Raw genomic sequence first — 27,077 nt, forward strand, 5'->3', positions numbered from 1 at the left:
CAGACCATCTTAAGGACCCAGACCCTTTGCTCCTCTGCTGATGAGGGTTGTCAGATGACAAATATCCACCTCATATTAACCCGCTTGCCCTCTGGTGAACAAAGCACAGACTTAGGGGCAAATATTTCTTACAGCCATGTGGAGAGAAGAAGGAAAGGAAGGACCTGTGAAGACATAAGTGCAACGACAATAAGGTTCATTATATGTACAGACAGTGATCTGATCACTTAAGGAATGAAACTAGAGGGTATGGTTATGAGTTTAGCAACTGCCAACATTAACATTCAAGCCATGGCACTATACGTAAGAAATATTCCCTTAAATAAAAGACAGTTGCAGGCTCAATCCATTATAGTGTGAGTCTAAAATGAATATTACAGGGACCCCTTTCAGTAGTGCGTGTAGACACAAATCAGTTTGTCATCATCTTGCCTACTGTGAAAACAGCACAATGCTTTACAATTTCTAATTCATGTCCAGACGCTCCTAACTTAACCCTGTTAGGAGCTACCCTATATATTCTTATTGTTCTTTTCATTTCCCTCCCTGGTACATGCTGAGTGCTTTCTTCCTGTTTATTAAACTTGTTACTGCATCTTGACCCAGTTTAAAATTCAATCACAAAAGGACAAGGATTGCTCTTTCTGCCGAGTGCCCCTCACAGAGGAAACTGAATCTGATCGGGTCTTTTAGACCCTGTAATTGAATTTCCTAAATAAATTTTAATCAGAGTCATTCTGCAAAACGTGATGCAATATTACAACTCATTACGAGGTACTGAACGTAACAGCATCATCTCATGGTAATGTGTGTTCACAATGAGGTTGCCAAGCTTCACTGATTTTGGAAACAAATGTAACTTGTTTTAATTTCCCCTGGGTTACATGGTTCAATTGCAAAATCAGGTGTTGTCTAAGGCCAGATATGTTCTGGTCAAAGAGGGCAAAACTTCAATCCATACAGATTTGTGTTTATTAAAGTATGACTACAGGTCATAACTACTGCCAGTACGTCTAACGCGAAGGAGGCCTTGCAGGAGGTGAAACCATCAGGAAAAGTCAGGTGAGAAGATACAGGAGAAATTAATTGGTATTTTTCCACTGCTAAAGGAAGCAAATCTGCTTGACCATCATTACTTGTTTTCCTCCTTCAGAACAAGATAACTTGGTGGCATTATCCTCCCTCTACCTGACAGAGGTTAAGAGAATGACAGATTAATGACAAGAAAAGTAAGGCTCCTGTTTCTCACCTCCCAGGGCCCTTAGACCTTAGCCTCTGGCCTTGCATAAGATTTCCTGACAATCTCACCACCAATTCCTGCGATTCAAGGTAACACACATATAAAGGTATTATCTAAACTCCAGAGAGGCCTTGAGTTCATATTGCTGCTGTATACCACTTCTTTATAACACACACACATAGCTTTATCCTTCATCTTCCATTTACCTTCCACGTGCTCAAGGAGATAAGGAAAGATTTTAAAATTAGACATTTATTTCTCTGAGACCCTCATTGCTCTGGACTGGGTTCCTCAAAATCCCTCAGTCCCCAGCTGGAATCAGGTGTGAACTGCTCATAGGTGTAGGCAGGGGTGAGGAAACCGTCCTAATCCCCCGTGCAAAGAAACTCTGGCATGAGTTTGAACTTCCTAACAGTGAAGGAAAGAATGAGGGCAATGCAAGAACTTGAGAACTTTGCTCCAGCGGTACCTGACCCGGTGAAGGTTGCTTCCTTCTGGAAGCAGTCACATCGCTCCCCTGAGATACATGGTTAAATTGCAAAAGGAGGCATTGTCTAAGGCCAGATGTGTTCCAGTAAAACGAGGGCATGGACCTTGAACACCACTACATTATCACTATTAATTACTGAATCACTACCAAGGCTTAACAACCTGTGTTTTGGCTCCTTTCAGCTAATCTGGCTATTCTCCCAGATAGTGCCCAAGCATCGCTCAGGGATTAGTATGGGCCAGGGAACACTTTCAGCAGCAATTCTGATAAAGCCACCTGCTCTCCAGGGCTAGGAAAGATTACCGGTATAAAAATGCATGCATTGTACAATTTGGCTTCAGGGCTGGAAAATGCTCCTGGCCCATTACTAGTACAGACACAGCCTAAATGGCTCCGTTATGGCTCTGGTTGTTGTCTTCTCCCAGTTATGTCCCCTAAGTAGAAGTTAGAGATACCTGCTTGTCATTAGACAGAATTTCACTTAATGTTTAGATGCACAGTGTTATTATTATTATTGTTTTCTACTGGAGTTCACTAAGTTCCTCCTCTGTAGTCCCAAAGACTGTCAAATTCTTTATCATGCAAGAAGTTTGGATTTGTGGTGGTAAATGTGCCCTTTACAGTTACTTCATTAAGAACTAGATATTGATTCTACATCAGTTTTATATCTATGGCAATTTAAAGCTGTAATTTAAACTTAAATAGGCTCTTCTGTCAAACCTGTGTGCACTGACGAGTCTTGAGCCATTTTTCGTTCTAGTTACTGGACCATGCTTCAGCCATGGGGTTTCTGATGCATGGGGAGTAGTGTGCAGTTAGAATGACGTTCTAAAACAGTAATGCATCTTGAAGTCCAGTGAGAATATTAGCCTAACTATTTTTCAACCCTCTTTCACAGGGGAATTTGGCATCCAACATGTTTTGAAAATCTGCTTGCCTCTGCCTGCAACAGATGCCAAATAACTTTTCTTCTTTGACTTCTAAACAGTGTGGATACCATAAGAATGGTTTCCTCTCCACACTACAATTAGAAGGGCTAGGTTAGATCTTTGATTTTGTCCCAGTATGGGCCAATTTTACAGAGGCTTTCACTACCAAGCAGATTTTATTTTGGTGTAACATTTCTATGCAATAAAAACGTTAGTATAGGCACTATCAGAGTGGTGAAAAATGTCTTCTCTGGGTTTGTTTATCTCACTCAGAGACCCAGCACAGAGTGTTCCAGCAAGTGTGCTTTTTTTTGCTGCTATAAACTACATCCACACAGTAAGGGTAAACATTGCATAGTATATAGCAAGCCTAAGTCTGAAGGGGTTTGATGACTTGGTATTCTAAGGTTGAGCAAGAGATGACAGAACATTTTTTATTTTATCATCTTGGAGGATTTTCACAATTAAGCTAAGACAGATCAGGTGTAAAGTTATAAAAATATTTAACTATTAGAATTTTAGTTTTTTTGTTTGTTTGTTTGTTTTTCTACTTCAGATTGTGCTTCAGTTACTGTCCAAGAAAGTAAGTATCTTACTCTGAACAGCTTATGTCAACTAACTAAATTGCACTCTGTGAATAAAATATTAATTCTACACTTTTGAGATCTAAACAAAATATTGATAAACTTCTGTTGTATAGGTCAAACACCTAATCAAGAGAAGCTTTATAATCAAGTTAGTTGAGCTGTCTTGCTCACGATTAATGCACACATTATCTCCAAGGCAAATACACCACTGCGGATACAATTCATGAAATACTGACTGTGTGATTCTAATTAAGATACAGGTTGTTGCATTAAGCTGATTAAGCTACGTTAAGGAACATATCCTTCCAAACGGCTAAAGAAATTATATTCCCTAAAAACTTCCTCAATAAAAATGGTTTCTGTTTCAGCTGTTGAATTTGCCTGTGAGAAGATAAAATGCACTGACCCAAGAATAATGTTTGATTGATATTCCTCACTATCTATGCCTCTCTGCAGTACAAAGAGGCTCCCAAACCTTTTTAATTTTCACATATAGGGGACATATATAGAGCCAGTCTGAGCAGTAAAATTACCAGGAATGCATGTCACTCAAGAAAATAAAATTATGAAAGTTCCTTCAGACGAGGTGTCAAATAAAAATTCTTACCTCATTCACAGATGGATGGAACCTTCCATCTGTTAGATACTTAAGGTCTCCAACTTCTGCAGTGTCAGTCCTTTAAGCATATTAGCATGTCTGTGGTATATTACAAGTCAGACAGAGATCTGTTCTGGGTTTGAGTTTACACAACATTTTGTGCACAAACATCCCATTCGGACTTTTCCTGTATTTAAGTGTGTGTGTACACGCATGAGACAGTGAAAGATCAAAACCTACCAAAGCAGCAGGACCAGACTGAGATCTTAGTTGGCTCATGGGAATACTGAAACAGGAAACTAATTGAAAACTCTAGGTCTGCTGAGGAATACCTCTGAACTTGAATTTTCTCATGTTGTGCAGACTGGTGTGGCAGAGTAGGTAATTCATACAGGATATAGACTTCTAGCTTTCAGAAATTACTTTAACAACCATATAATTCTACACCAGTCATTATATCAGAAAATAAAAAAAGATATTTCCCTTTCAAATTAAAAACTGCATGCTACACATACACCAGTTGTTTTTACTTACAGCCCCCAAATGCTGACAGCTGTATTTGTAGTACAGACAAAATGCATTTACTAAAGCAAAGCCTCCTCAAGTGTGGCTTATGTAGCACTGGTGGCTTATAAACTACTTCCAAATGACATGTGCAGGCAACTCTGCCTACAGGGAGATACACAGCTGACCTGCAGAATAAGCATCCTAAATCCGCTGCTGTTGGTAATTAGTTACTACCAGTCCGAAGGCACTTACCTGGTGACTTACTCAAGTTTCTATGTGTAGGCACTAATTGTTCCTGTTAATGAGGATTGATCCGACCTATGGAGAACAGGATTATCATCCAACTCATTTAGTCTGCCCTTAGATTCTATAAAGCAACAGTACAAATAACTTAAATACACATAGCTTTCTGTTTAATGAAGTATGACTACAGCTCATAACTACTACAAAGCCTACTTAGTGTTAGGCATACAGGTAGGTGAAACCATCAGGAACAGTCAGGTGAGAAGATACAGAAGATACATGAATTGGGATTTTTCCACTGCTAAAGGAAGCAAATCTGCTTGACCATAGGTAAACACTACATACTTGTTTTCCTCTTTTCCTCTAACTTGGTAGTATTATCCTCCCTCTACCACACAGACATTAAGAGAATGACAGATTAATGACAAGAAAAGTAAGGCTCCTGTTTCTCACCTCCCAGGGCCCTTAGACCTTAGCCTCTGGCCTTGCATAAGATTTCCTGACAATCTCACCACCAATTCCTGCGATTCAAGGTAACACACAAATAAAGGTATTATCTAAACTCCAGAGAGGCCTTGAGTTCATATTGCTGCTGTATACCACTTCTTTATAACACACACACATAGCTTTATCCTTCACCTTCCATTTACCTTCCACGTGCTCAAGAAGATAAGGAAAGATTTTAAAATTAGACATTTATTTCTCTGAGACCCTCATTGCTCTGGACTGGGTTCCTCAAAATCCCTCAGTCCCCAGCTGGAATCAGGTGTGAACTGCTCATAGGTGTAGGCAGGGGTGAGGAAACCGTCCTAATCCCCCGTGCAAAGAAACTCTGGCATGAGTTTGAACTTCCTAACAGTGAAGGAAAGAACGAGGGCAATGCAAGGGCCTGAGAACTGCTCTGTGAGAGTAAGGCAGGCTGCCTGGGTGGCTTTGCTCTGGCGGTACATGACCTAGTGAGGGTTGCTTCCCTCCAGCAGCAGTGTCATCCCTCCTAGCTCTTCACAAAACCCAGTTCAGGAAACTTTTCAGCGCAGCACCAGGTGGTTAAGAGCACACTCACACCCCCAGACGGGACCGCAGGACAACAGTGTCCGATCAACCCCAGCCCCCTGCCCGGCCATGCCGACCCCCCTCAGCCCCGGTCCCCCCCCGCCGCCATTTTGTGAGCGCCGCGGGGAGCGGCCCGGGCCATGGCGAGGAGCCGGGCGCTGCGGAGCGGCTGCCTGCAGCTCGGCGCGCTGCCCTGGGCGGCGTGCTGGTCAGGTGGGAAGCCGCAGCCCTTCTCCTCCTCCTCCTCCTCCTCCTCTTGGAGAGTCGCGGAGCCGCCGCCGAGGGGGTGGAGCGGCACCATGGAGGAGAAGGAGGAGGAGGACGGGGCTCCTCAGGGGCAGCGGCACGGGAGGTGAGCGCCGCGCTCCTGAGGGCAGGGGGGGAGCCGGGACTCCTGTGGTCGTGTGGGGGAAGCACCTGCCCGACCCCACCTGCTCCCGGGAGGGCTGAAATTACGGTACCGGGGGAGGGAAAAGTTAAGGGGTCCCCGGCCATCGGAGCCTGCCTCAGCCCCGGCTCGGTGGCGCGGGAGATCCCTGAGGGGATGCTGAGGGCAGCGGCACCCCCAGCGCCTGCCCCCCGCTGGCGCTGAGGAAAGGGAGGCTGGAAGGAGAAAACCCCACTTTTATTGGGATAAAAGCGGCGGTGCTGTAGTTTCCCCTAAGGGGCCGGTGGGATATGCTGCAGCGGCGGGTTATATAATGGAGCAGGGCGCTCCGCGGGGCGGGCGGCTCGGGAGCCCTGTCCTCGCTACGGGAGGCAGGGGCAGGTGGTGCTGGCCAGAGTTTTTCTTCTATTGCACGACGTAAATGTGAAGTGGAAGGTATTAACGAAGTAACTTGGTGTAATTAGTTCAGCCATAATCTCAGTCATCGGCAATTATCTCTAGTAAGGATTTAGGGGAAGCATTTGTTGCACGTCTTGACTTCGTGCAGTAATGTTCGTATTAAGCCTCGGTGGAAATGTTTTTTCCAGTGATGATCGTGATTTTTTTTTTTCCATTTGCAAGTTTTCAGGTTTTCTTCTAAAGGAAAGTAGTTTGTACTTGTGTCTTCCTGTTTTATTTTTCAAGCTACACTGACCAAAGCAACATGAAAAATCTAAGATAACAGGGAAATAAGTAGTAGCTATTGCTTCTATTTTTGGCAGAAGACTCGTGAAAATGGTTGTATATTTTTCTTTAATTCATAGTAGCTGTTCTCTCAGTTAATAAATAAAGCCTGATTCATTTTGCTGATTAAATTCTCAAGGAAAAAAAAAAAAACAAGCATTAATAATATATAAAAAAACCTACTTACTATTTAAGAAATTACTGCAAGGGTTGCTGCAGTAATGCCTGAAATGGTCTGAAATTGAAATATCTCTTATAAAAAGGTAATAGGAACTTTGAATGCCTAAAGACTGGGAAGCCCAGTCTGATTTCTGCAGCGTGATGGAGAGGATTGCTCAGGAGAGGAGAAAGGGATGGAAGGGAAACTGCTGAAATACGAGTACCAGCTAATTGGGCTTCAGCTTGGCCCAGATCAAAAGAGACCTGTGCCCTGTTTAAAAGGAAGCGTTCCAATATTATTGTTTTCTTCCCTTGTATAGACTAAGTAGATTGGAGGGATTACCTCAGCAGAAAAATTCTATTTTTATGGTCTTTCAAGCCCGAGGTTGAACTAGATCTGCTAATTCTCAAACCAGAAATAGCTTTTAAATTCTATTCTGCAAAGAGGAAAGCGATTGTTTTATCTGTGGTGATGAAAATGCTAATGCTGCTGTATTAATTAGTGCCTGTATGTATAACACCTGCTGTGAGTTGTTTTTTTTTTCTTTTGGTCACATCTGTAAATCCATTCCTGATTTCAATTTAATTTTTCACTCAACTGCTGTACCTTTGTAGCTTGCAGCATGTTGGCTAGGGATGTAATCAGGGTCCTCGTTCCAATATGCTCAGAGCTGGGCCGTGGTAAATCACTTGGTCATCTTGCCTCTAAGCACAGCTAGAGGCTTTGAATAACAAGGATTTCTCTGTAAAGCAGATGTTGTACTTGGTTTGGAATTAACAATCACGTTATTTACTGTCTGCATGTAATTGGCAGCTATGCAAAGAAGGTACAACTTAGGTTTGAATAGCATGCGACTGCACCCAAACAGATCCATCCTACAAAGCTGTTCAGCAAAGAGAATTGGACGTTACCAAGTGACACCATGAAAACACTTGGCTGCCGTTGTGTCCCTATTGTGAAAAATAAGGTTTGTGTGGTGGTGTGCAAGCAAAAAGTCAGCTGGTAAGGAAGAAGGCTGTGGATGCATATCAAGAGATTTGTTTTGTGTAGGATCTGTTATCACAGTTGTAGCTGGGGGTGCTATCTGCTGAGTAAGCTTTATCATAATATTTTATTTTTTTATTGCTTACAATGTTTGGAAATAACTTCAGTTGTTTAGCGTGAAGTCTCCCATGCTGTGGCCTGGTTTTTGAGGGAAGGTTTCATTGAGGTTCAGCTGTTCCTGATAACTTGTTATTGCCACAATAACAAGTTGTTTGTGTGTATGTATTTAGGTGTTTTTAAATTAAACATTTTGTCTCCTGGAAACACCTACGTACTTAAGATGGTGCCTTGAAAATTAGTAGATGGCTCACATTTATGTTGGAAAGGTGCCTTGACTCCTTCATAAGGGGAAAACAAATGAACAAACAACTTCAACTCTCTTGCTGTTGACTAACAACTAAAGCACTTTGCATTTCATTGAGAGTACGTGGAGAGGCATCATAACCTGTACTTGTGGGGATGGAGTAAAAGGCTGGTCATGGATAGGAAAAGGAGTTGTCAGGAAAAATGCTGATGTGTTGTGATGGTTCTAATTTCCTTCTGTGTTTGTGTTCTGCTGTGTCTGGTGTTCCACCACTTGTAATTTCCTTTGGCTGTGCTCTAGTTGAAGAACTTACAGGGTGCTGTATGACAGCTTTCTGTCTTTCTAGCGTGAAGTTTGGAGGATTCAAACATTATATTTGGGAAGGCTGATCGCCTCTTAGCTTAACTCATGTGCAAGATGGTCTTTGAACATTCAAGGAAAAACTATTTTTTTTCAGTAAGGAAAAACTTTAATTTCCTTATATTAAATGATGTGGAAATGTTTTATTTGGATTTCAATACGTTTGAGGTCGGATGTTACAGTTCTGTAAAAAGCCGTATGTCTGGGGGGAATGTGTGTGTATATATACACAGAGAAAGAATGTTATTTGGACAAGCAAAAATTAAGCACATATTGAAAACTAAGTGTGAAAGACGGAAAAAAATAACTTAGGGAAATATTTTTATATTGCAAAGAAATCACATTGGGTCCCATGTGTTTGGACTTTGAACTGAAGAGAGGGAATTAAGTAGAGGAGCACTTAAATATGCATATAAACAAAAAATGTGTGACTATTAACTTAAAAATAAAGACTAGTTTAATGGTTGGGTGTTGCTGCGCTTCCTGAATAACTGAAGCTTTGCGGGATTTTAAAGGATTATTTGTAGTGTGAGTCTAGAGAAAGTTTGCATTGCAGCTTGTTCCTTTCTGGCTTGGAGAGAAAAGGAAAATTAAAAGCCTTAGTAAATGGGTTAGAGATAGCAACTGTGGAGTTGCAGACATAAAAATGCCAGAGCTGGATATATATGAACTGCTTTGGATCCTGCTTTGCCACGTGGATCCAATGGATGAAGGTTTTGACGGGACTTCTGGGCACTTTTGTAAGAACAGCTCTTACTCTGGGGCCGTGTGCCATGAACAAAGTCAGATTTCTGCCACTGCATGTTCGTGTGGAGCCTTCCTCTCAGTGAGCGTGGTAGGGGAGTCTCATTTATCCTTAGTCCTGTCTAACTGACAGAAGATGTTAGGCAGGAGACCTCTACCCTCAAGCCAGAGTGTAAGCTTGTTGTATTTTAAAACTTCATTTTAGTTAAGAAAAACCTGTGCTAACAGCTTTAGCGTCAGAAAATAGCTTGAAGTGCTAAAACCAAGACGCTCAGCCTATTAACACGTGAGGGTGGCTGAAGCATGCTTATAAATGCTGAACCTCAACGTTTGTTTCTTCTAACAGTAAGCCCCGTCCTGGCAGGGTTTGTGTCTATGATTAACTCTATTCACGTCAGGAGAGCAACTAAAACTAATGAACTGCTCATCTGCATGAGCAGCTAGTAGAGCAGGGCTGGTGCCAGGGCGCTGCTGCTGGGGTCCTGGTGCCGGAGCTGGATGGCTCCAGCTGTGTCCTTGCTCCTTTAGGGGAACTTTTTTGGAATCCCTTGCGAGTGTGAGGGGCCATCCATGGAGATTATCCTTGCTGTCTGAATCCAAGGGTTATCAGTGCTCAGCTGTGTGCATGGGCTAGCTTCTGGTATTTTTTTGTTGACTTTAGAAATTGTCTGCATTTGAGTCACGATGCAGTAATTGTCCCGTGTGCCACAGCATGGCTGCAACACACAAACCTCATTTCCGTATGTGGTCAGCTGGAGTCCTGCGTAGCAGAGCAGGTAAGAAAACTTTAAATCCCAGCTCCAGAAGCGTTTCCCGCGTTCCTCCCTATGCATTAAGTGGCTGTATGAGATTGGTTGTGTAGAGAGAGGACAGTAAAGCGCTCTTATGTTCTGGTGTAGGGCAAGTGGACTCCTGCTTTCCTTCTGCGACTGCCTCCGGAATAGCACAGCGATACACCCACCGCTCTTGTGCTTAACCATAATGATAGACCAGGCTGCGCTTTTAAATGTGAGGGCCGTGTGCCAGATTTTGGAAACCTGGATGCAAGCCTGCAGTGAAAGATGAGGCTAGAGAAGGAAACGACTTGCTTTAATGGGTATGTAAAGGTACGGGCACTGGATGCTGAGTCTGTCAGCTCTGTTAGTACGCGTGGCCCCTGTAGACAGTGACTGTCGTGTAGTGCCACAAGCTAAGCAGAATATACATGTAGCACGAGTCTTCTGTACTACTAAATGCAAGTCCCCAGCATGATGGGGCTGTAAAGCAGCTGTGGAGGATGGGGCTGGTTAGCCAGCTGGGCGCTGGAAGCACAGGGAGCCGGTATGCATTGCCTCAGCTCCAGGAGGAGGCATCCTCCTGCAGTCCATCCGACGTCCGAGCTGACCACCGCGCTGAGAAATAGCTGGCCCCAGGGGCTACTGTGGACCCGACTAACACACGTTTGCATTTGTGTCCAAGGGCACAGCAGGGTGTAGCTGATAGGCACTCCTAATCACTGGGAATAACTTCCTGGTGGTTTAGCACCCTCCCCTGTCCCAGCCAGCTTGTTGGTATAAATGCTTGCATGGTTACGCAGTGATCCAGGTGAAAATAAGCGCTTCTCCAGGGGATGGGCAGGTAAGGAGGGACTATCAGCTTGATCGGTCTCTTGGCTGAGTTCATCATGTGGACACACATTTGTTCTGGCAAGCCTAGGGGAGCAGCAAGGGCACAGGTGGGTTGGCTGCTGGTGGTGGCTTCAGTGCTGCAGCTGTTGTAAAAAGCCTCATATTTGCTTTATTTGCAACTAGAATTTCTCTTGCTGTTATGAATAAATAAACCTTTGGACTGTTGATTCTTGAAACTAGATAGGACTGGCTGAAGATTTGCCCTAATTCTAAGGGGTTTATAGAGAGGGCTACTTCTGCTTCTGTTATCAACTCAGTTGTTCATCTTTAACAGCACACAGAGCTGCTGTGGAGTCGGGATCTGTAGGAGCAAAGAGGGGGCAGCTGGCAGCCTATAGCTGTGCTACAAAATGGGTGTAACCAAGGATAGGAGAAGGCTGTACTAACATGGATTTGGGGAGATTGTGAAAAATATCATAGAAAACAGGATGCCCTATGGAATCTGTAGCTGGCTGTTAAAATATCAAATAATTGGAATGAAAATTTCTGTAGCACTTGTTCGTGCTTGTAGCTTTTAATTGGAAATCTCAAATAATAAAAGTATTTGCAGATCAGCTAGTTCCAGGCTTGAGAGCTCCTTTGTGTGAAATCCTAAGACTGAGAGGGCATCAGGAATAACTGCTGTTGCAACTGGTTTGGACAGCCTGAAGTACTTCACAGTAAAAGTTTAAATGCATTTAGAATTTTCCGGTCTCGAACTGTTCACTAATTAATGCAGACAATTTCTGACCTGAAGGAAAAATAAAAGTACTGCCAAAATTTAACTGGCAGTGGTTTGATAGTTGAGTGTGCAGGGGGCTTTTTTCAAAAAAAAATTACTCGTGTGCTCCCTAGTGTTTGCAAATACCTTACCTTTTAGCTGAAACCCTTTTATTTATTTATTTTAGTTTCAAGCCAGAAGTGTGCTTTTGGCAGCCATAAAACGCATGCATATTGTAAGAAAATCTGTGAGTTGGGTAGCAGTATTCAGGTATCCCTTTGGGCTGCACGCTGCATCACCTAAATCCTGGAGGTAGTCTATAGAGAGAGGCAGCAATTAGAAATAAACCAAACTCATTGCTTCAAAAACAGTAATAAGGATATCTGAATAATAATAATAAGGGTATCTGAAATATGTGGGATGTTTGCAAGGTAGGTATGAGGTTCTGTGGATCTTAGTGGGTTCAGGTAAACCATAGTTTCATAGTAACCCTTAAACTTTCTGTGTTACGAATTTGTTCAATAAGGACCATGTTTCTAGGTAGAAAAGGATAAATTTGTTCCAGCAGGGTTTACAGTTAGTGATTGTGTATGGCTGTATCCTTAGGAGGAAGAATTATATCCATTTTGTGTATTGAGTAGTGGCTGGTAAAGACTGAGTGGAAGAGGTGAGGACTTGGACACCAGGTTCTGTGTTGATGCTCTTCTACTGATGAAGTTAAAATAATGCGGAGCTGGAAGCTCTGCAGTGAGCACTTGGAAACAGAAATTTTAATGATGGTGGTGCTTGTAATTTTTATGTATCCTGTGTTCAACCTTCTTTTGGAACAGATAGGAAGTATTAAAATGTTTAAATAAACTTGTAATGATTTTCCTAAGCAAAGAAAAGACTTAGAGCCAAAATACTCGTATCCGAGTTCTCAGTTAGATAAGCAATGCTAAAATAAACAATCGACCCCAAACCTACTGTCCTAAAAACTTCATCCTATTTCCAGGAACGAACCTGCTTGCCAGAACATAAAGCAGGGGTTTTCCTCGCCGTGTCCTGCCTGATCTACAACTTCGCTCTTGCTTTGTGGATTCGCAGGGGCCCCTTAGCACCTGGTGCTGGAAAACCAGTTGTGTGAGCTCTGCGTTTTGATTCATGTTAGGCTTCGTCCTATTCATCAAACAGGGTTGTGCTTCCCTTCTGTCTAGTGTACCTTCTGGCACAGTGGGTTTGGCATGACTAATGGGCTCGTTCAGCAGTTCCTCTGTGTTGGTACGTTTCCTTCTCTGCCTGCAGCTGAAGCAGGAAAGCATCTCCCAGCACGGGGATGGTGGCCTTGCCTCCTGGCTGAGCCCCTCTTAGGAGCAGTGGCGATCCACTTGCCCTTTTTGTGGGTACGTCACCTCATCCCAGAGGGTCTTTTCCAATGTTAACAAATCAGTTTAGTGCCTCAGAGTAGAGTAGGACTTCTCCCCTTTATTTAAAAGTGTGGAAAATAAAGATGTCTGGTGGAGCCTTGTGATAACAAATATCCACCGAGGACGTGGCCCCTTCCTGCTGCCTCCCTCTGCCCCCACAAGCGAACACAATTCTTGTCCAGTTGGGTTTTAGTACCTCTGCTGGTCATAATTTGGCTGGCGATCCAGTGCTTAAATGTATTTTTTAAATATTATTGGAAGCTCTCTGCCAAACTATTATTTTTCTTGGTGAGGAACTCAGAAAAGCTGGATGAAATATCGGCTCATTCCTGTTGGGTAGTTTTTAATATTTAAAATATAGCTGCTGAATCTCCTTGAAAGAGGCTTTCTTTTGCAAAAAAAAAAAAAAAAAGAAAAGGGTAAGGATCTCTTTAAACTAATAACTGGTTGAGTTTTATTTTAAGCTAATGATTGAAACATCTTGGCTTTCTCAAAATGAGTCTACCACTTTTTAATAAGAAAAATCAGATTTCTTTTACTGTATTCCATGAATAGTCTTGGATACGTTTTACCAGTTTAAATGAAACAGAAGTGAATCGGTGAGACTTCAAAGGAACCTGCAGTTCATCAGGAATACTTTGTCAGTTGCTAGTTTGTAAATTTGTCCTTTTCTTATGCATGTAAAAGAGTTTAAAGTATTCTGTGAGTGCTGAGGTCTTTTCTCCCTTCGGTTGCTTATGGAATACTAATGAAAGTAATGTATGTGCATCATGTGGAAAATATGTTGGCAGACAGATACCTGCAGTGCCTTAAATGCTTTGGCATTGTCTTTGTTTAATCAGCGGAGTTGATCCCTACTTCCCCTAGAGGCTTATACTTTCAGAATAAGATCAAAGGTTTTTATAAAAATGTAAGCAAAGGCAGAATTCACCTATTTTAGAGATGAATGAATAGATAAACAGAAGCTTAAAAATAAAACCTTAGGCACTTTGCTCTCTAATATAAAATGGCTTGTAGGAACAATAATTACAGTAGTCATATATATTTAAAAATCAGACATCTGAGATGTTAACAGAAGAATTTCCTGGAATTAAGTACCTATCTGGTTAAACTTTTGTGATTTGTTTTCATGATGCTTTCTAGAAGAGTAGATGTTCTATGCTGTGTCTGCGTGCTTTGCTAAATTAATCAGAGGACTTGGCACTGAAGATGCTCTTTGAGGAATGCCACATGAGACATTTTTAAGTTAAAGGAACAGTTAATATATCCCTTAAAATTTAGTATTCCTTTTTTTTTTTTTTTTTTTTTTCATATTCCATCTGCCTTTTTGTGCCGCTGATTCTTTTAATTACCCCTTATGTGTGTGAAAAACAGCATAGAGCAACTTGGGTGGCTGTTCCATTGAAGGCTGGCTCCAGTAAATCTTTTATGGAATAGAGCAAACAGCTCAGGAGTATCAACAGGTACAGTTCATGTTCTGATGCAGATGTTGTATATTATAGCTAAATAGCAAATGGATAATGGAGTCGTTTCAGTAAAACTGCAGGGAAACTGGGATAAAAAGCAATTTTGTTAAAACAAGGTTATGACCGAGAGTATTACTTCTCAAATGTGTTACCAGGAATGCTTTCTCAGTGTTGACTGAACAATTGTCCTGCATTCACAAGTGACGTGTGTTCCCACTTGCTGTTTATTAACTGATCCCTGCAGAAATAGCAGGGAAGAGCTCTGCATTTGGAGGCAGAGCATCACCAGTAAATGCATTTGGGTTTGCCTTGGTAACACAGCTTTTCTGCGTGTAAAAGCCCAGCTGTAATGCTGCAGTAACAATCTATTTTTTTTTTCTGTAATTATGAACTTAGGAGCAGCACAGTGAGTTCTGCCTAGCCAGCTACTTAGAAAATACCACATTTAAGAAATTTCAAAGCAAACTGTGGGCTTCATTCAATTCTGTTTCCTGAAAATGTTGTATGTGTGGACTGACTTTGGTACATCAGACCTGTGCTTCATATACGAGTATACCAGCAAGAGTTCAAATAGCTGAGTTAATGAAATGGTGGCTAGTCTAAACCGTGTGGTAGAGAACTTTCCACAGGACAAAGTTCACAATTTCTAATTTTAAAAAAACCTTTCCGCATCTAAGCAGCATATCGTGCTGTCTGTTCATTACTAGGCATCTTCTGGTTTTTATCAGGTAGAGATGCAAGTACCTGAAAGGTGAGCACTTCTTAAAATAGCAACCTGTTTTTAAAATATTGTCAGAACACTGAAATGATGAACATAAGTATAGAAATGGAAGCATTTTGCTTTGACTGAATTGCTTCAGCAACTTTTTAAATAAAGTAGGGATATTTGTTTTCTTTACCTTGGTTCTAATGAGATCAATGGGACTCCATATTCCCAAGCTGTCCAACACTGAAGTATAGTTTGGAATAAGAGACTGACTACTAAGTTCAAAGTGTCCTACAAAATGCCCCAAATTTGTGAGAAATTCAGAGAAATAAACTTTTCTCAGTTTTTTTCCTATTTTTTTTCATTTCAAAATGGAATTAAGAACAGGCATCGCAGACGTGATTTTGAGATGTTCCAAGCTTTTGTGACCTTTCGCTCATCAGTTCAGTGAAACTTGTATCAAACTTGTCTTTGAAGCAGTTAATTTCACTGTTACTCCAATAAGCTTTACCTTGGTTTTGGACAAGATAGGAAATAGGACCAAACATCTTCTATGTTCTGTGTTCTTGGATGTCTGTATACATCGTGATGCATTGTGTAGGCAGAAGTAACATGTTGTTAATGCTACATGAGACTGCTGCTCTTACTGCAAAGTAAAGTCACTGTATGGGCAAGTCCTAAGGCACTATATAGTTCAGTGTCTCTTGGACATGTTTGTGGGATTGTATTACATCGGGCACTGAATGTCATAAGCTTCAGGAGGAACTTAATTTACATTTTGGAAGAATAGTAAGGATCCCCTCCCCCTTCGGTCTTGCAATTGGTAGATAATAGTGTTAGTATCTGAAGCTGTGCATACCAGGGAGTAAAATTCTGCCTGCACTACAAAGAGATCTCCTGTCTACTTGCCACGGCATGTTTTTGAAGGCTTTTGTGTAACAGCAACTGTTCTAAAAGAAAAATAAGAAAAATACAGTAGATCATAAAATGAGTAGGGCAGGCTTGTTTCTAATGTGTGAGAAGATTCAGTCTTATGAATGTTGACATTAATCTAAGAAAAGATTGATTAATTTAAAAATGTATTTTAGTTCTCCTCAAAAAGATATGGAGAGGAAAATAGAAGAGCCGTCTGCAGGCAGCCAGTACCCTAAGGAAGCAGTGAGGAAACCTCAGAATGCAGATCGAGGATCCAGGGGCAGTGATTCCTCCAGGACCTCCAGGAAAAGCTTCAGGCTGGATTACAGGTTAGAAGAAGATGTAACTAAATCAAAGAGAGGCAAAGATGGGAGATTTGTCAACCCATGGCCAACATGGAAGTCACCAACCTTGCCAAATGTTTTGAAATGGTGCCTCATGGAAAAAGATAACAGCAACGTGCCAAGTTCAAAACAGGTAAGTATTTATTTATTCTGGTCTTGATCTAGATTGCTCTTACCTCTTCTGTAATCGATAAAACATGATAATTCCTAACTAATGCCTTTTAGACAATTTTTGGAGACTCTCCTCAGTGTTGTTTTTCTGATTTTTGGAATTGCTTTCTTTATTCTTTTCCAAAAGCGGGATGATCCTTTCTGCCTTTTCATTTTTTTTTGACTTCCAGTTAGTTCCCCAACCTTTGATTTATCCGGGTCAGTTTATTCTTACAAAAACAACAAAAATGATCTCCTAGCTCAATCGTAAACTACTTAAACAGATAAACTGTTTAATTTTTAATAGGCATTGCCTTCTGAATCATATAACAAACATATCAGACAAAAGCTGTGACATGTTTGATTTTAAATATCCTTTTCATACTGCCATTGAGATAATCTTTTTTTTTTTTTTTTTGTAAATTTATATATATATTAAATAGTAGCTGTCTTACTTATGGAGATGTTTTTCTGTTTCAGTGTATCAAGAGAAAAAAATGTATATATTAAAACTAATCTGAGCAAGTATTTGTACTGAAATATTAAAGGTACAGTGCCAGCCTACTGGGAAACACCATTTTTTGTTCTTTGTATATTGCTTCTGTCAAATGTATATATAAAGAAGGTCTAAAAAAGAGGAGGTGGGAGAAGCAACCTCTGAAAGCTTCTTCTTTTCCATGAAGAGTAGTGGATGTTGGAAAACCATTGGTTGGATGGCTCCAGTTTTGACAGGATTACTTCTCAGTTTATTTTCTAATGTGTTGTCTTGCAGTGCAGAAGAGCTGTGCTAAAGGGTACACAAGCAGAGAAAACACTTTTGAACCAACAAGAGTTAATAATGCTTTTAAGCATCCAAGAAGGCAAGTGTAAGCTATAATCTCCCAGGCAGTATTTAGCAAGAGTTTACGTTTTTATTTTTATTGTATATGAATTACCTGTGAAGGAAGTAATTTGATCAACTTTACTAGCAGGAAAATTGTTATTTACTAACACAAGGGTGAAAAATTTGGGGATTTCTTTAAGGATGTGTGACGCAGCATATTTAAGGGGGAATTAATCCTGGCTGTAGTTGTTCTGTAGTAATAATTGACTTCAGAAAAAAAGCCCAACAAACCTATTTCGGTCTTGAGATCCATTCCAACAATGTACCAGTTTAAATTTGGTGTTGTGCTTCTGTACATTATCTGTACCTTGTAATAACAGCAGTTGTATCGCAGTGTGTACAGCTTTCCAGACAGCGTGTTGCATTACGATACTTCAGCCACATTTATGTAAAATTCACATAAAATTCTTCCCAGTTGCCTTTGACTGCTGCCCTATTCTGTGTGTGTACGGTGCCTATAATCATCGCTGCAGATCTTGTCAGCACTGGTCAGAAACTGTTTAATGACTGAGCTACCTAGTAGGCAGTGCTCAGGTGTAGTGCAGACTGCAGAACATGCAGCTTTGATGGCAGTGGAGAACTGCAGCGCTCCTCTTTAATTTACTGGTTATCCCTGCAATAAAGGATGATTACAAAGAAATCTGCACTCTACCAGTTGTAAAGTGCTCTCTCTCTGACCCAACTGGAATTCATTTTGGACTAATTTTATTGCTTTGCATCTGAAATTGTTGAATTAAGTGCCTGCAATTATTCAGTAGCTCGGTGAAGTAAATCAGAAACAGAAGAACCTAGATAGGGATCAATGAAATGCACTTCTTGGATCCTCAGCCATTTTGATGCTTGTTCCAGTTACGTTTGCTCCACACCTAAATCAAGCTGTAAAGCACTTCTGAGCTTGTTTAAAATTCAAACTAAGGGCTCCATACTTTATTTAGCACTGGTAGATAACGTATCCTTACAAGAGATTCCTGCTCTAGTTTCCACTTTTGAGTGTGCTGCTATACTGGGCAGGTTCAGTTTATCTGTACCAAATGCTTTGCATATGTTTTTTCAAAAAAAAATAAAAATAAAAATTATCCAGGTAGTTCAGTGGGTAAAAGCTATATGTATTATAATCATGTCTTCACAACAAGCCTCTATCATTATCTGGAATACATAAACTTTTTATACTTTTAATACAGGTTTTATTAAAAGCTTTTTTTTTCCAGTGCTATTGAAGTGCCTCTGAAGTATTAGCTGTTGGATCAACAATGGAGAATGTTCTTATTTCTGTAAAAATCCAGTGGTATTCCAGCATGAACTAAGTGCCAAAAATCCTAAGCTAATTAGCAAGTTTTACCAAAGCCAGTCATGTGTTTCTCCTTCCTTTGCATTAGGAAGGAAAGATCTGGGGGTGGGAGCCACAACATGGCACAGTAGGGCACGTTTTCATATTCTACCAGTGATAAAGACAAGACAGCATTAGGCACGTTTTCTTCTGTTGGTAGCTGACTTGAAATGGATGTCATGTTTCAAAATTCTACTGTACTTCCTGTGGTATTAATGTTTCTGGTCAGTCTGTCAGAGAACAAAATGTACTATAGCAGGCCAAAGATTCTATAAGTTTATGTATTTTGTTCACTATCTGCCAGTAGAACTTGTGGTTTAGTTTTGAGATCTTCTAATTTGAATTGTTAGTGCTCACTGCTTTATAAGTAGGCTTTCAATCTAGGTTTTGAACCAAGAAGGTCTTCGGTTATCAGGAAAGTTTGTTTTTGTTTCCTCTTCTTAGGAACAAACCCTGAAAATGCTCCTCTTTTTTTTCCTATGACAGATCTTAAGGATGTGGTCCATGTTGTTCACCATTTCTCAGTGAAACATAAGCTGCATCTCAGTGAACACATACTAAACATGTAATCTCATTGACTGAACTGTCATGTGGCAATTAATCTTACTACCTGTCCCCTTTGCCACTGGTTGAAGCTGAAGCTGGCCCTGAGGAGACATGTTGGGTCTTGGAACTGAGACTCACCTTCCTTTCTCCAGGAGGAGTGAGAAATCATTGTACATAAGCAACTCCTTGCTTAGTGTAAACACTCTGTCAGGCACTACTAGTACTGGCCAGAAAATTTTGTTTGACAAAAATAGTGTAGCCAATAAGTAGAATGACTTCTTTTACTCATTTGGTGGGAGAGTCAAGCAGTTGCCTTCTTATTTGAGACATAGAATGATTGAGCTGTCTTACCTGAAATAGCAAAATTTAGCACTTTCCTAAGAGTTTGTCTTTTGTGGGCATAGTTGTGATGCAAAAGTGTGAGGACACAGTGAACTTGCCTGACTTTCAGTGCAAAATGATTTGTAGTCCCACTTTAAAAACAAGTACGTGAAAAGAATGTTTGCCGTAAAAAATGCCCTTACTGACATAAAATGTATTGTGAGAATTATTAAATTTCATATCTGTATTTAATTTTCTTGATATAATCTGTTTTATGGATTTAACCACATAATTTCATGTGTTGACCTGATTTCCGTTCTTGAGTAGTATGGCACTGTTGTGTACTTAGAATGAAACATCACTTCATTTTTTTCCTAGAGAAGTGACAGCTTTTCTCAGTCTACTAATCATACTTTGTTCATTGTTCTATGAATTAAATGATTGTATTACACTAACCAGTCAGCTTTAGAGGTTTTGTATACAGTAAGTATATGCCTCTTTTTTTTTTTTTTTTTTTTTTTTGAGCCAGTAATGAAACTTTTTCCAGGAGACACACGTCTTGTCCATTAGCTCTCAGAAAAAGCAATTTCATGAATATTTCATTACTTACAGTAAGATTTCAGTATCCACCCCGACATATGCCCTCGAAATCAATAAAATATTGCAGAGTAAGTAATTTCCCTGAAGCTACCAGGACTGTTTTAGCAAAGGAAATCCTATACTCCTAAGCTGTCACAGTATCAGCTGAGCTTTCAAGGGAGCAGGAGGCTGGCTCTGTATGAGCTATCTGATAGTGTTTATCTGTTATGCTGGAGGCAGGGAATGAAAGCAACAACCAAGACAGGGAGAATGTGGGTAGGAACCAGAAGTGTTGGGACATGACTGGTTAGAAGGGGGAGAGGAGTTGTCAGAAGTCACCTAATAAAGGAAAATTCTACTCAAGTAATGTGAGGAGTGCAGAGCACAGCGATCTGGGAGGAGAGCTGTAGCTACCATACAACAGAGATGGAGATGATCAGGAACTCTGAGAGGACCTTTTTTTTAATAGAAGCCCCCCTATTTACTATGAATAAAGCTTTTTCCATTCGCGTTTCAACCAAACTGCAGTGAAGAACATAACTTTTGTTCAAAAAGAGAGAATGGAGTGGTGGTTTGATCAGTTTCAGTAGATAACATACAGCCATGGCCTCCTTTGTGCTGACTACAGCACTTTTGAGGCTGTGTGGTGTCAAATTTGGAAGCTGACCAAGCTGAAAGCTTTTTTTCCCTCCTCTGGATTAATATTCAGCTGATTCAGTTCTCTGAGGTGTCAGATCTGAGAACTGTGTAAGCATTCCTGCTGGAACAAGAGGGCAGGTGGGGGAAGGTTTCGTTAACTTTGTTACATGGGAGTATGGATTTTGGTTGATGTAGGTCATTCACAGGGCTGCATCCTGAACCTACAGGCAGATCAGTACAGTGATTTATTCAGTAATAATTAAATTTTAATTACTTAGGAAGTTTCAGTAAAACTTCTTGAAAAGCATAGCTAAGTGCCTAAAGGACCATCTTAAAAATGAGATCTGAGTCTCAGTGAATATTCAGTGAATTACTGGCAGATATGAAGACAGAACTGTAAAAACTATCAATATGAAGTGAGGATAACCCCCAGGTGGTCCTTCCATACATAGTGGGGGGAGAGGGTCTGCTACAGGCTGGTAGAACAGAGCTTTGGCAAATATTTTTGGGAACATTGTATTCTTTTATCCCTGGTTGTGTGACTTATTTGTGTTAGGGTTTGGGGAGGCATCACTTAGTTGCACAAGCTCAGCTTTGCAGGGCTTTCACTGTAACGCTTTCAAACATGCTTTCTCTTGGTAGGTCTCTTGGCCTGATGGAATACTCTTGAGCTCTCTCCTCTCTCTTGAGAGAGAAGTGAAAATGTGACAAAATCAAAGGTGATTTTAGGAAGTTGCTGGGAAAACACCCATTAAAAAGGCATCTGTATGGCAGTTCTGAGGTTGCTTAAAATATAAACAAAATGAGTCTTGACTGTAATGATTGGTGCCTTATACGAAGCTTTTATTCTACAGCCAACTACGTTTTCAGATATCTCATGCATATTATATTCTTTTTTGCTAGGAACTCGATAAAGAGCTTCCAGTTTTAAAACCGTACTTTGTTCAAAACCCGGAACTTGTTGGAAAGACGGGAACTGGCATGCGAGTGACGTGGCTGGGACACGCCTCAGTTCTGGTGGAAATGGATGAAATCGTATTTCTTACTGACCCCATCTTCAGCCAGAGGGCTTCCCCGGTGCAGCTGATGGGTCCCAAGCGCTTCCGAGGACCTCCGTGCACAGTTGACCAGCTCCCCAAAATAGATGCGGTGGTGATCAGCCACAACCATTACGATCACTTGGACTACAACAGTGTAAAAAGTTTAAACGAACGCTTCGGCAGCGAGCTGCGCTGGTTTGTGCCCCTGGGGCTCTTAGACTGGATGCAGCGATGCGGCTGTGAGAACGTGATTGAACTGGACTGGTGGGAAGAGAACTGTGTCCCTGGCCACGACGCCGTAACTTTTGTCTTCACCCCTTCGCAGCATTGGTGCAAAAGGACTGTGACAGATGACAACAAGGTTCTGTGGGGCAGCTGGTCTGTCTTGGGGCCTTGGAATAGGTTTTTCTTTTCAGGAGACACCGGCTACTGTGTTGCTTTTGAACAGATAGGTAAAAGGTTTGGACCTTTTGATCTCGCAGCCATCCCCATTGGAGCTTATGAGCCAAGGTATGAAAATCTTAAGTTTGATCAAAATAAGGAAAAAAAAAATTGCTGAATGACCTCCCCTTCTAAAACCAACCAAACAAAACCAGCCAGGCAATCAGAAGATGGAGTTAAAATGTCTAGTTTGCTTGCCTGTGTACACGTGGTGTTCTCAGAGGTTTTATTCTTCAGTACTAAGTACAGCAAGGGTGAATCAGCTGACTTTCTTCCATGAAAATGTTGAGTAAAAATCTGGAATTACTTTGTGGCTTTTTCTGTTAAATAGCATCACACAACCCACATCATTTAGATGCATGCAGCTTGCTGCATTTTTCCCTTGCTTCAGTCCTTATGCTGCTTTTACAACTTAGCTGGAGACAGAGATTAATCTGTTGTATAAGATCTATTTGTTCAGGAATCCGTATCCTACTTATCATGGGGTATCTAGACTTTTAGGTGATAACATTCATACAGTGCTGGAGGCAAAGCATGTATGGGCTGGGAAAGGAAGATAGGGGTCAGAACAAAGTGTAAAAATCTGTTGTTTTTTTTTTGTTTGTTTGTTTGTTTTTGTTTGTTTGTTTGTTTGTTTTTCCAAAAATTGCCAGATTCTCCTCTGATTTACTACCATTCCCTTCATCTGTCTTCTGAAGCATGTACTTTTTGATAAGGAATATTAGAATGAAATTAAATAGAATTTAAATCTATTGTCTTACTGCCTCCAGGTACCAATAATATGTATTAATACTATTCAAAATACAGGTAAGAAAAACTTTTTGTAAAAGGGAGTAAAATACATGAGCTGTTGTTCTGTGGGTATGTTGGTATATTCCAGCTTGTCAATTTTGAGTTCTCTGGATATTCTTCAGGCATGTATACTCTATAACTTTTTGATTAGGCAGGTATATTTTTTTTAAGACTCCTTGCAACTTAATGCAAGTTAAGAAGAAATCTGGCACTTAATTATGTGACACAAAAAATGCACTTTGTGTTTTGGTAGGTGGTTTATGAAACACCAGCATGTGGATCCTGAAGAAGCTGTAAGAATTCATATTGATGTTCAAGCAAAGAAGTCTGTAGCAATTCACTGGGGAACCTTTGCTTTAGCAAATGAGGTACGTTTGAGCACTGTATATGATTTCGGATTTCTTGAGTATGTGATCATTAATGAAACTTTGTTCATGCAGTTTACATTTACAGATATGTAGTATATACCTAAAATGTGACATTACAGAAGTGAAAAGTTGTTCCTATAGGTACTACAGTTAAAACAATTCCAACATTTTCGTAACTGAATATCATATTTCCATGGTTAAGATTAATTTTAAAGAACAGAGTTATTGAAACATCTGGAGATTCATTAGCATTTTGTAACTTTAGCAAAAAAATATTTTTAAGGTTGAATTTCTTTTTGATGGAAAAGTCCATGAGACAGAGGAACACGTTGGGGACGCTGCTAAGCAGCACGTTTAAAGTCCCTTCTTTGTTGGTGAAGGAACCAGATGCACAGAAATAGTTACAACTGTAGTCCTGCTGATTTAGAGAAAGTAAATATAGGTAATAGGTAATAGGTATAGGTAATAGGTAATCTCTCCAGTGAAGTACAATTGCACGCTTTTTTTATTTGCCCACCTTCCTGCTTTGTATATGGTATAAGGTTAGCAAGTAAATACTAAAATGCAAAACATATGGTGCAGAGAAAGACTGAAGTAGCCAAGAAAATAACACTTTAGTCAAGAATTTCAATAACTTCACGTGTGCCCTAAAGTCTGAACCTTTAGGTTTTAATCAATCAATAGATTGATTCTTACAACAGCTCCTCTATCCTTTCATCTGAAAACAAGACAGAAATTAATTCAGTATAGATTCATACAATCTTCTGGGTCTAAGCATTCCATATGGAAAATTAAGTAGATGTGATAGTGCATTACCGGTAATTTTAGAATATGAAGGCAGAAAAAAAAAAAAGGCAAATAATTTATGAAAAAATAGGATGATTGTATGGAGGTTTAAATAACTAGAACACATCCTGTAGTGTGAATAAGGAACGTTGTAGGTAGGGACATCTGTGCAATAATAGAAGCAAACTCAGCAGTGCATCACATAAGCACTGAGCGCCCTTAGTTCAATACAGTATTTATTAATTATGTAATTAAGTCTGTCTAGTAAATAAATTGAATGCTATTTTTGATTCATAGTTAAATAATAGCTTCTTTTACTGGCAAAAATATGGAAAAAATAGGTTATCCTGAATTGTTGCTGATTTTCCCCTGCCCTGTCTCCCCATTTCTAATAAGCAGTTACCTTAAGAGTGACAAAATAAAAGTATGGTGAAAGGGAAGCATCTACATATACTTTACACCTTGTCTGGCAGCTCTTTTTCAACTTTCTTTGCAACATTTGCACCAGGCAACATGGTAACTTTGTTCTGAAGCTAAGTATGTTCACCTGAGGCAAAATGTTTGTAGTTATGTTTTCTATCCATGATACTTGTAACAAGGTGTGTCACTAGCACTTGAGATACAAATTAGCTATTTAGCCAAAAAAAAAAAAAAAAAAAAAAAAAAAAAAGACGATTCTCCCTTATGATGCCTTTGAAATACAACAAATACAATGAAGTAACTTAAGACGAACAATATTGAAATGGCACGCTAAAACTGACAAGTTTGTTTTACTAACACAAGAAAGCGCCATCTACTGCCTGTTACTACTTCCTCCTCTGTGCTAAGAATAACTAATGACCATGTTTCTGCTTTTAAGAAATCTAGTTTAATCTAATAAGAGTTTATGGATATGGTTTAGTGGGGACTGTTAGTGTTAGGTCAGAGGTTGGACTCGATGATCTTGAGGTCTCTTCCAACCTAGAAATTCTGTGATTCTGTAATTACACTGAAGACTGAATTTTGGATAAGTTGCATCTTACTACTTACTTAAGAATGTAAATCAGCATTCTTACTGCTTAAAAATTAAAAATTACACCAAACATTTTTGTTCAATTTGACAAATATGTTCCCCGATTTTTTGGGGGTAGTATTTAAAATGTAAGCCAGTGTTCTAGAGTGGTGATACTTCTTTTTTTTTTTTTTTCTACCATATGCCTCAATTGTTTTTTGTTTTTTTTTCCTCATATTGCTCTTTTCCAGTATTATTTGGATCCTCCAGTTAAACTGAATGAAGCTCTTGAAAGATATGGCTTGAAAAAAGAAGACTTCTTTGTCTTAAGCCATGGAGAATCACGGGACTTGAGCACAAATGATGGGTCTGAATAATGAACCAGTAACAGTTCCTTGTAAGCCTTGTTTGATTTGAACTAGAAATTAATATCACAAATGTTAATTTGATGTACTTACAAAGCAGATTGAGTGAATATGAGTTCTAGGTTTCAGGTTTGTCAGCTTCTTAAGTAAAGCTTGCATATAAAGTTAATTTTACAATTACACTTTTTTTTTTTTTTTGTTAAATTGATTTTACTAGTTAAATTGTTTACAAATGTTGAGTGGTGATCTGGTTAATATACAAGGTATTGTCTGGGTATAACTTGGAGTTTCAGGCTCACATACATCACTGATGTACACTGTACAGTTTTTTTTTGTTTGTTTTTTTTTTCAACTCTTCATCTTACCTATAACAGCAATAATAGCCTCAGAGCAGGATGTAATCTTATAATTAATGGCTGACTTGAATTATTCATTGTCAAAATGTAATCTCCCACTTGTTAGTCATTAATTTCAAAATTACGCCCTGTTTCTTGATAGCTTCACTCTGTGTTATGTGGGGAGTCTCCCAGTACAGCTGTGTTGGTAAAGCACAAGCACAGTAAGATAATTATTTTACTGAGTGCTTCTACACTTTCATTTACTGAGGAACCACAAAAGCTGAATTTTAAAATGATTTAAAGAACTGTGCCTTTAAGAGAGAGAGTGAGAGAGCACTTAATAATGCAACATTAATGTGTAGATACTTACTGGTGGCCAGAATATCTGCACCCTAATACTGTTTTGTCAGTGTCTTTAAGTTAGGCCTGAATGCATCTATAATAACTTTTTTGTCAAATGCAGTATATGAGATGAAAGAGTCACTTTATGGCGCTTGTTTTTGCATTGACTCAGCCTATTATTAAGTACTTTTTTAAAGTGAGAAGTCTGAAGCAAGGGCTGCGGTAATTTTCCTTATAGCTTCCCTATAATTTTAAAGTTGAATGAGAGACTACAAAATTACTTACTATTGTAATACTTGGCTAAATGTATCTGTATCAAATTGCCATGCTCATTTACAGTATTAAAGCATATTGTTGCCAAAAAATAAAAAGGTTGTTACTCGCCTTCATATTTCATTGGAAAATAAATCGATTGTTCATGATTTTTCTCATCTATGGAATATATGGGTCTTTTTTTTTTTTTTTTTTGCTCTCGTGCATTACATTTTGCATTCCCAGTCCATGAAGATCAGTTTTTAAAATTAAAATTAAAACTGGTAAATTATAACCAGTCAATGAGACTTCCTGCTAGGAGCAAACTGAAATGATCTTTAAT

General features: G+C 39.8%; 1 protein-coding gene across 2 annotated transcripts; it reads left to right on the forward strand.

Annotated features, from left to right (window-relative positions):
• Positions 1–5,787: 5,787 nt before the first annotated feature.
• Positions 5,788–26,854, forward strand: NAPEPLD (N-acyl phosphatidylethanolamine phospholipase D; the record flags this gene model as incomplete). 2 transcript variants are annotated; one of them, XM_084302230.1, is made up of 5 exons in its annotated part: positions 5,788–5,999; positions 16,404–16,707; positions 21,923–22,569; positions 23,546–23,660; positions 25,689–26,854. In XM_084302230.1, the coding sequence occupies 5 exons, from the start codon at positions 5,788–5,790 to the stop codon at positions 25,812–25,814; spliced, it is 1,404 nt and encodes a 467-aa protein (XP_084158356.1). In that variant the 3' UTR covers positions 25,815–26,854. The 2 variants fall into 2 exon arrangements, with proteins under 2 accessions (XP_084158356.1, XP_084158357.1); XM_084302231.1 differs by lacking the exon at positions 5,788–5,999 and adding an exon at positions 14,517–14,606.
• Between the last annotated feature and the right edge of the window lie 223 nt (positions 26,855–27,077).

This window comes from Netta rufina (genome assembly GCF_964035555.1).
Source record: "Netta rufina genome assembly, chromosome: 1".
Classification (NCBI taxonomy): Eukaryota; Metazoa; Chordata; class Aves; order Anseriformes; family Anatidae; genus Netta; species Netta rufina.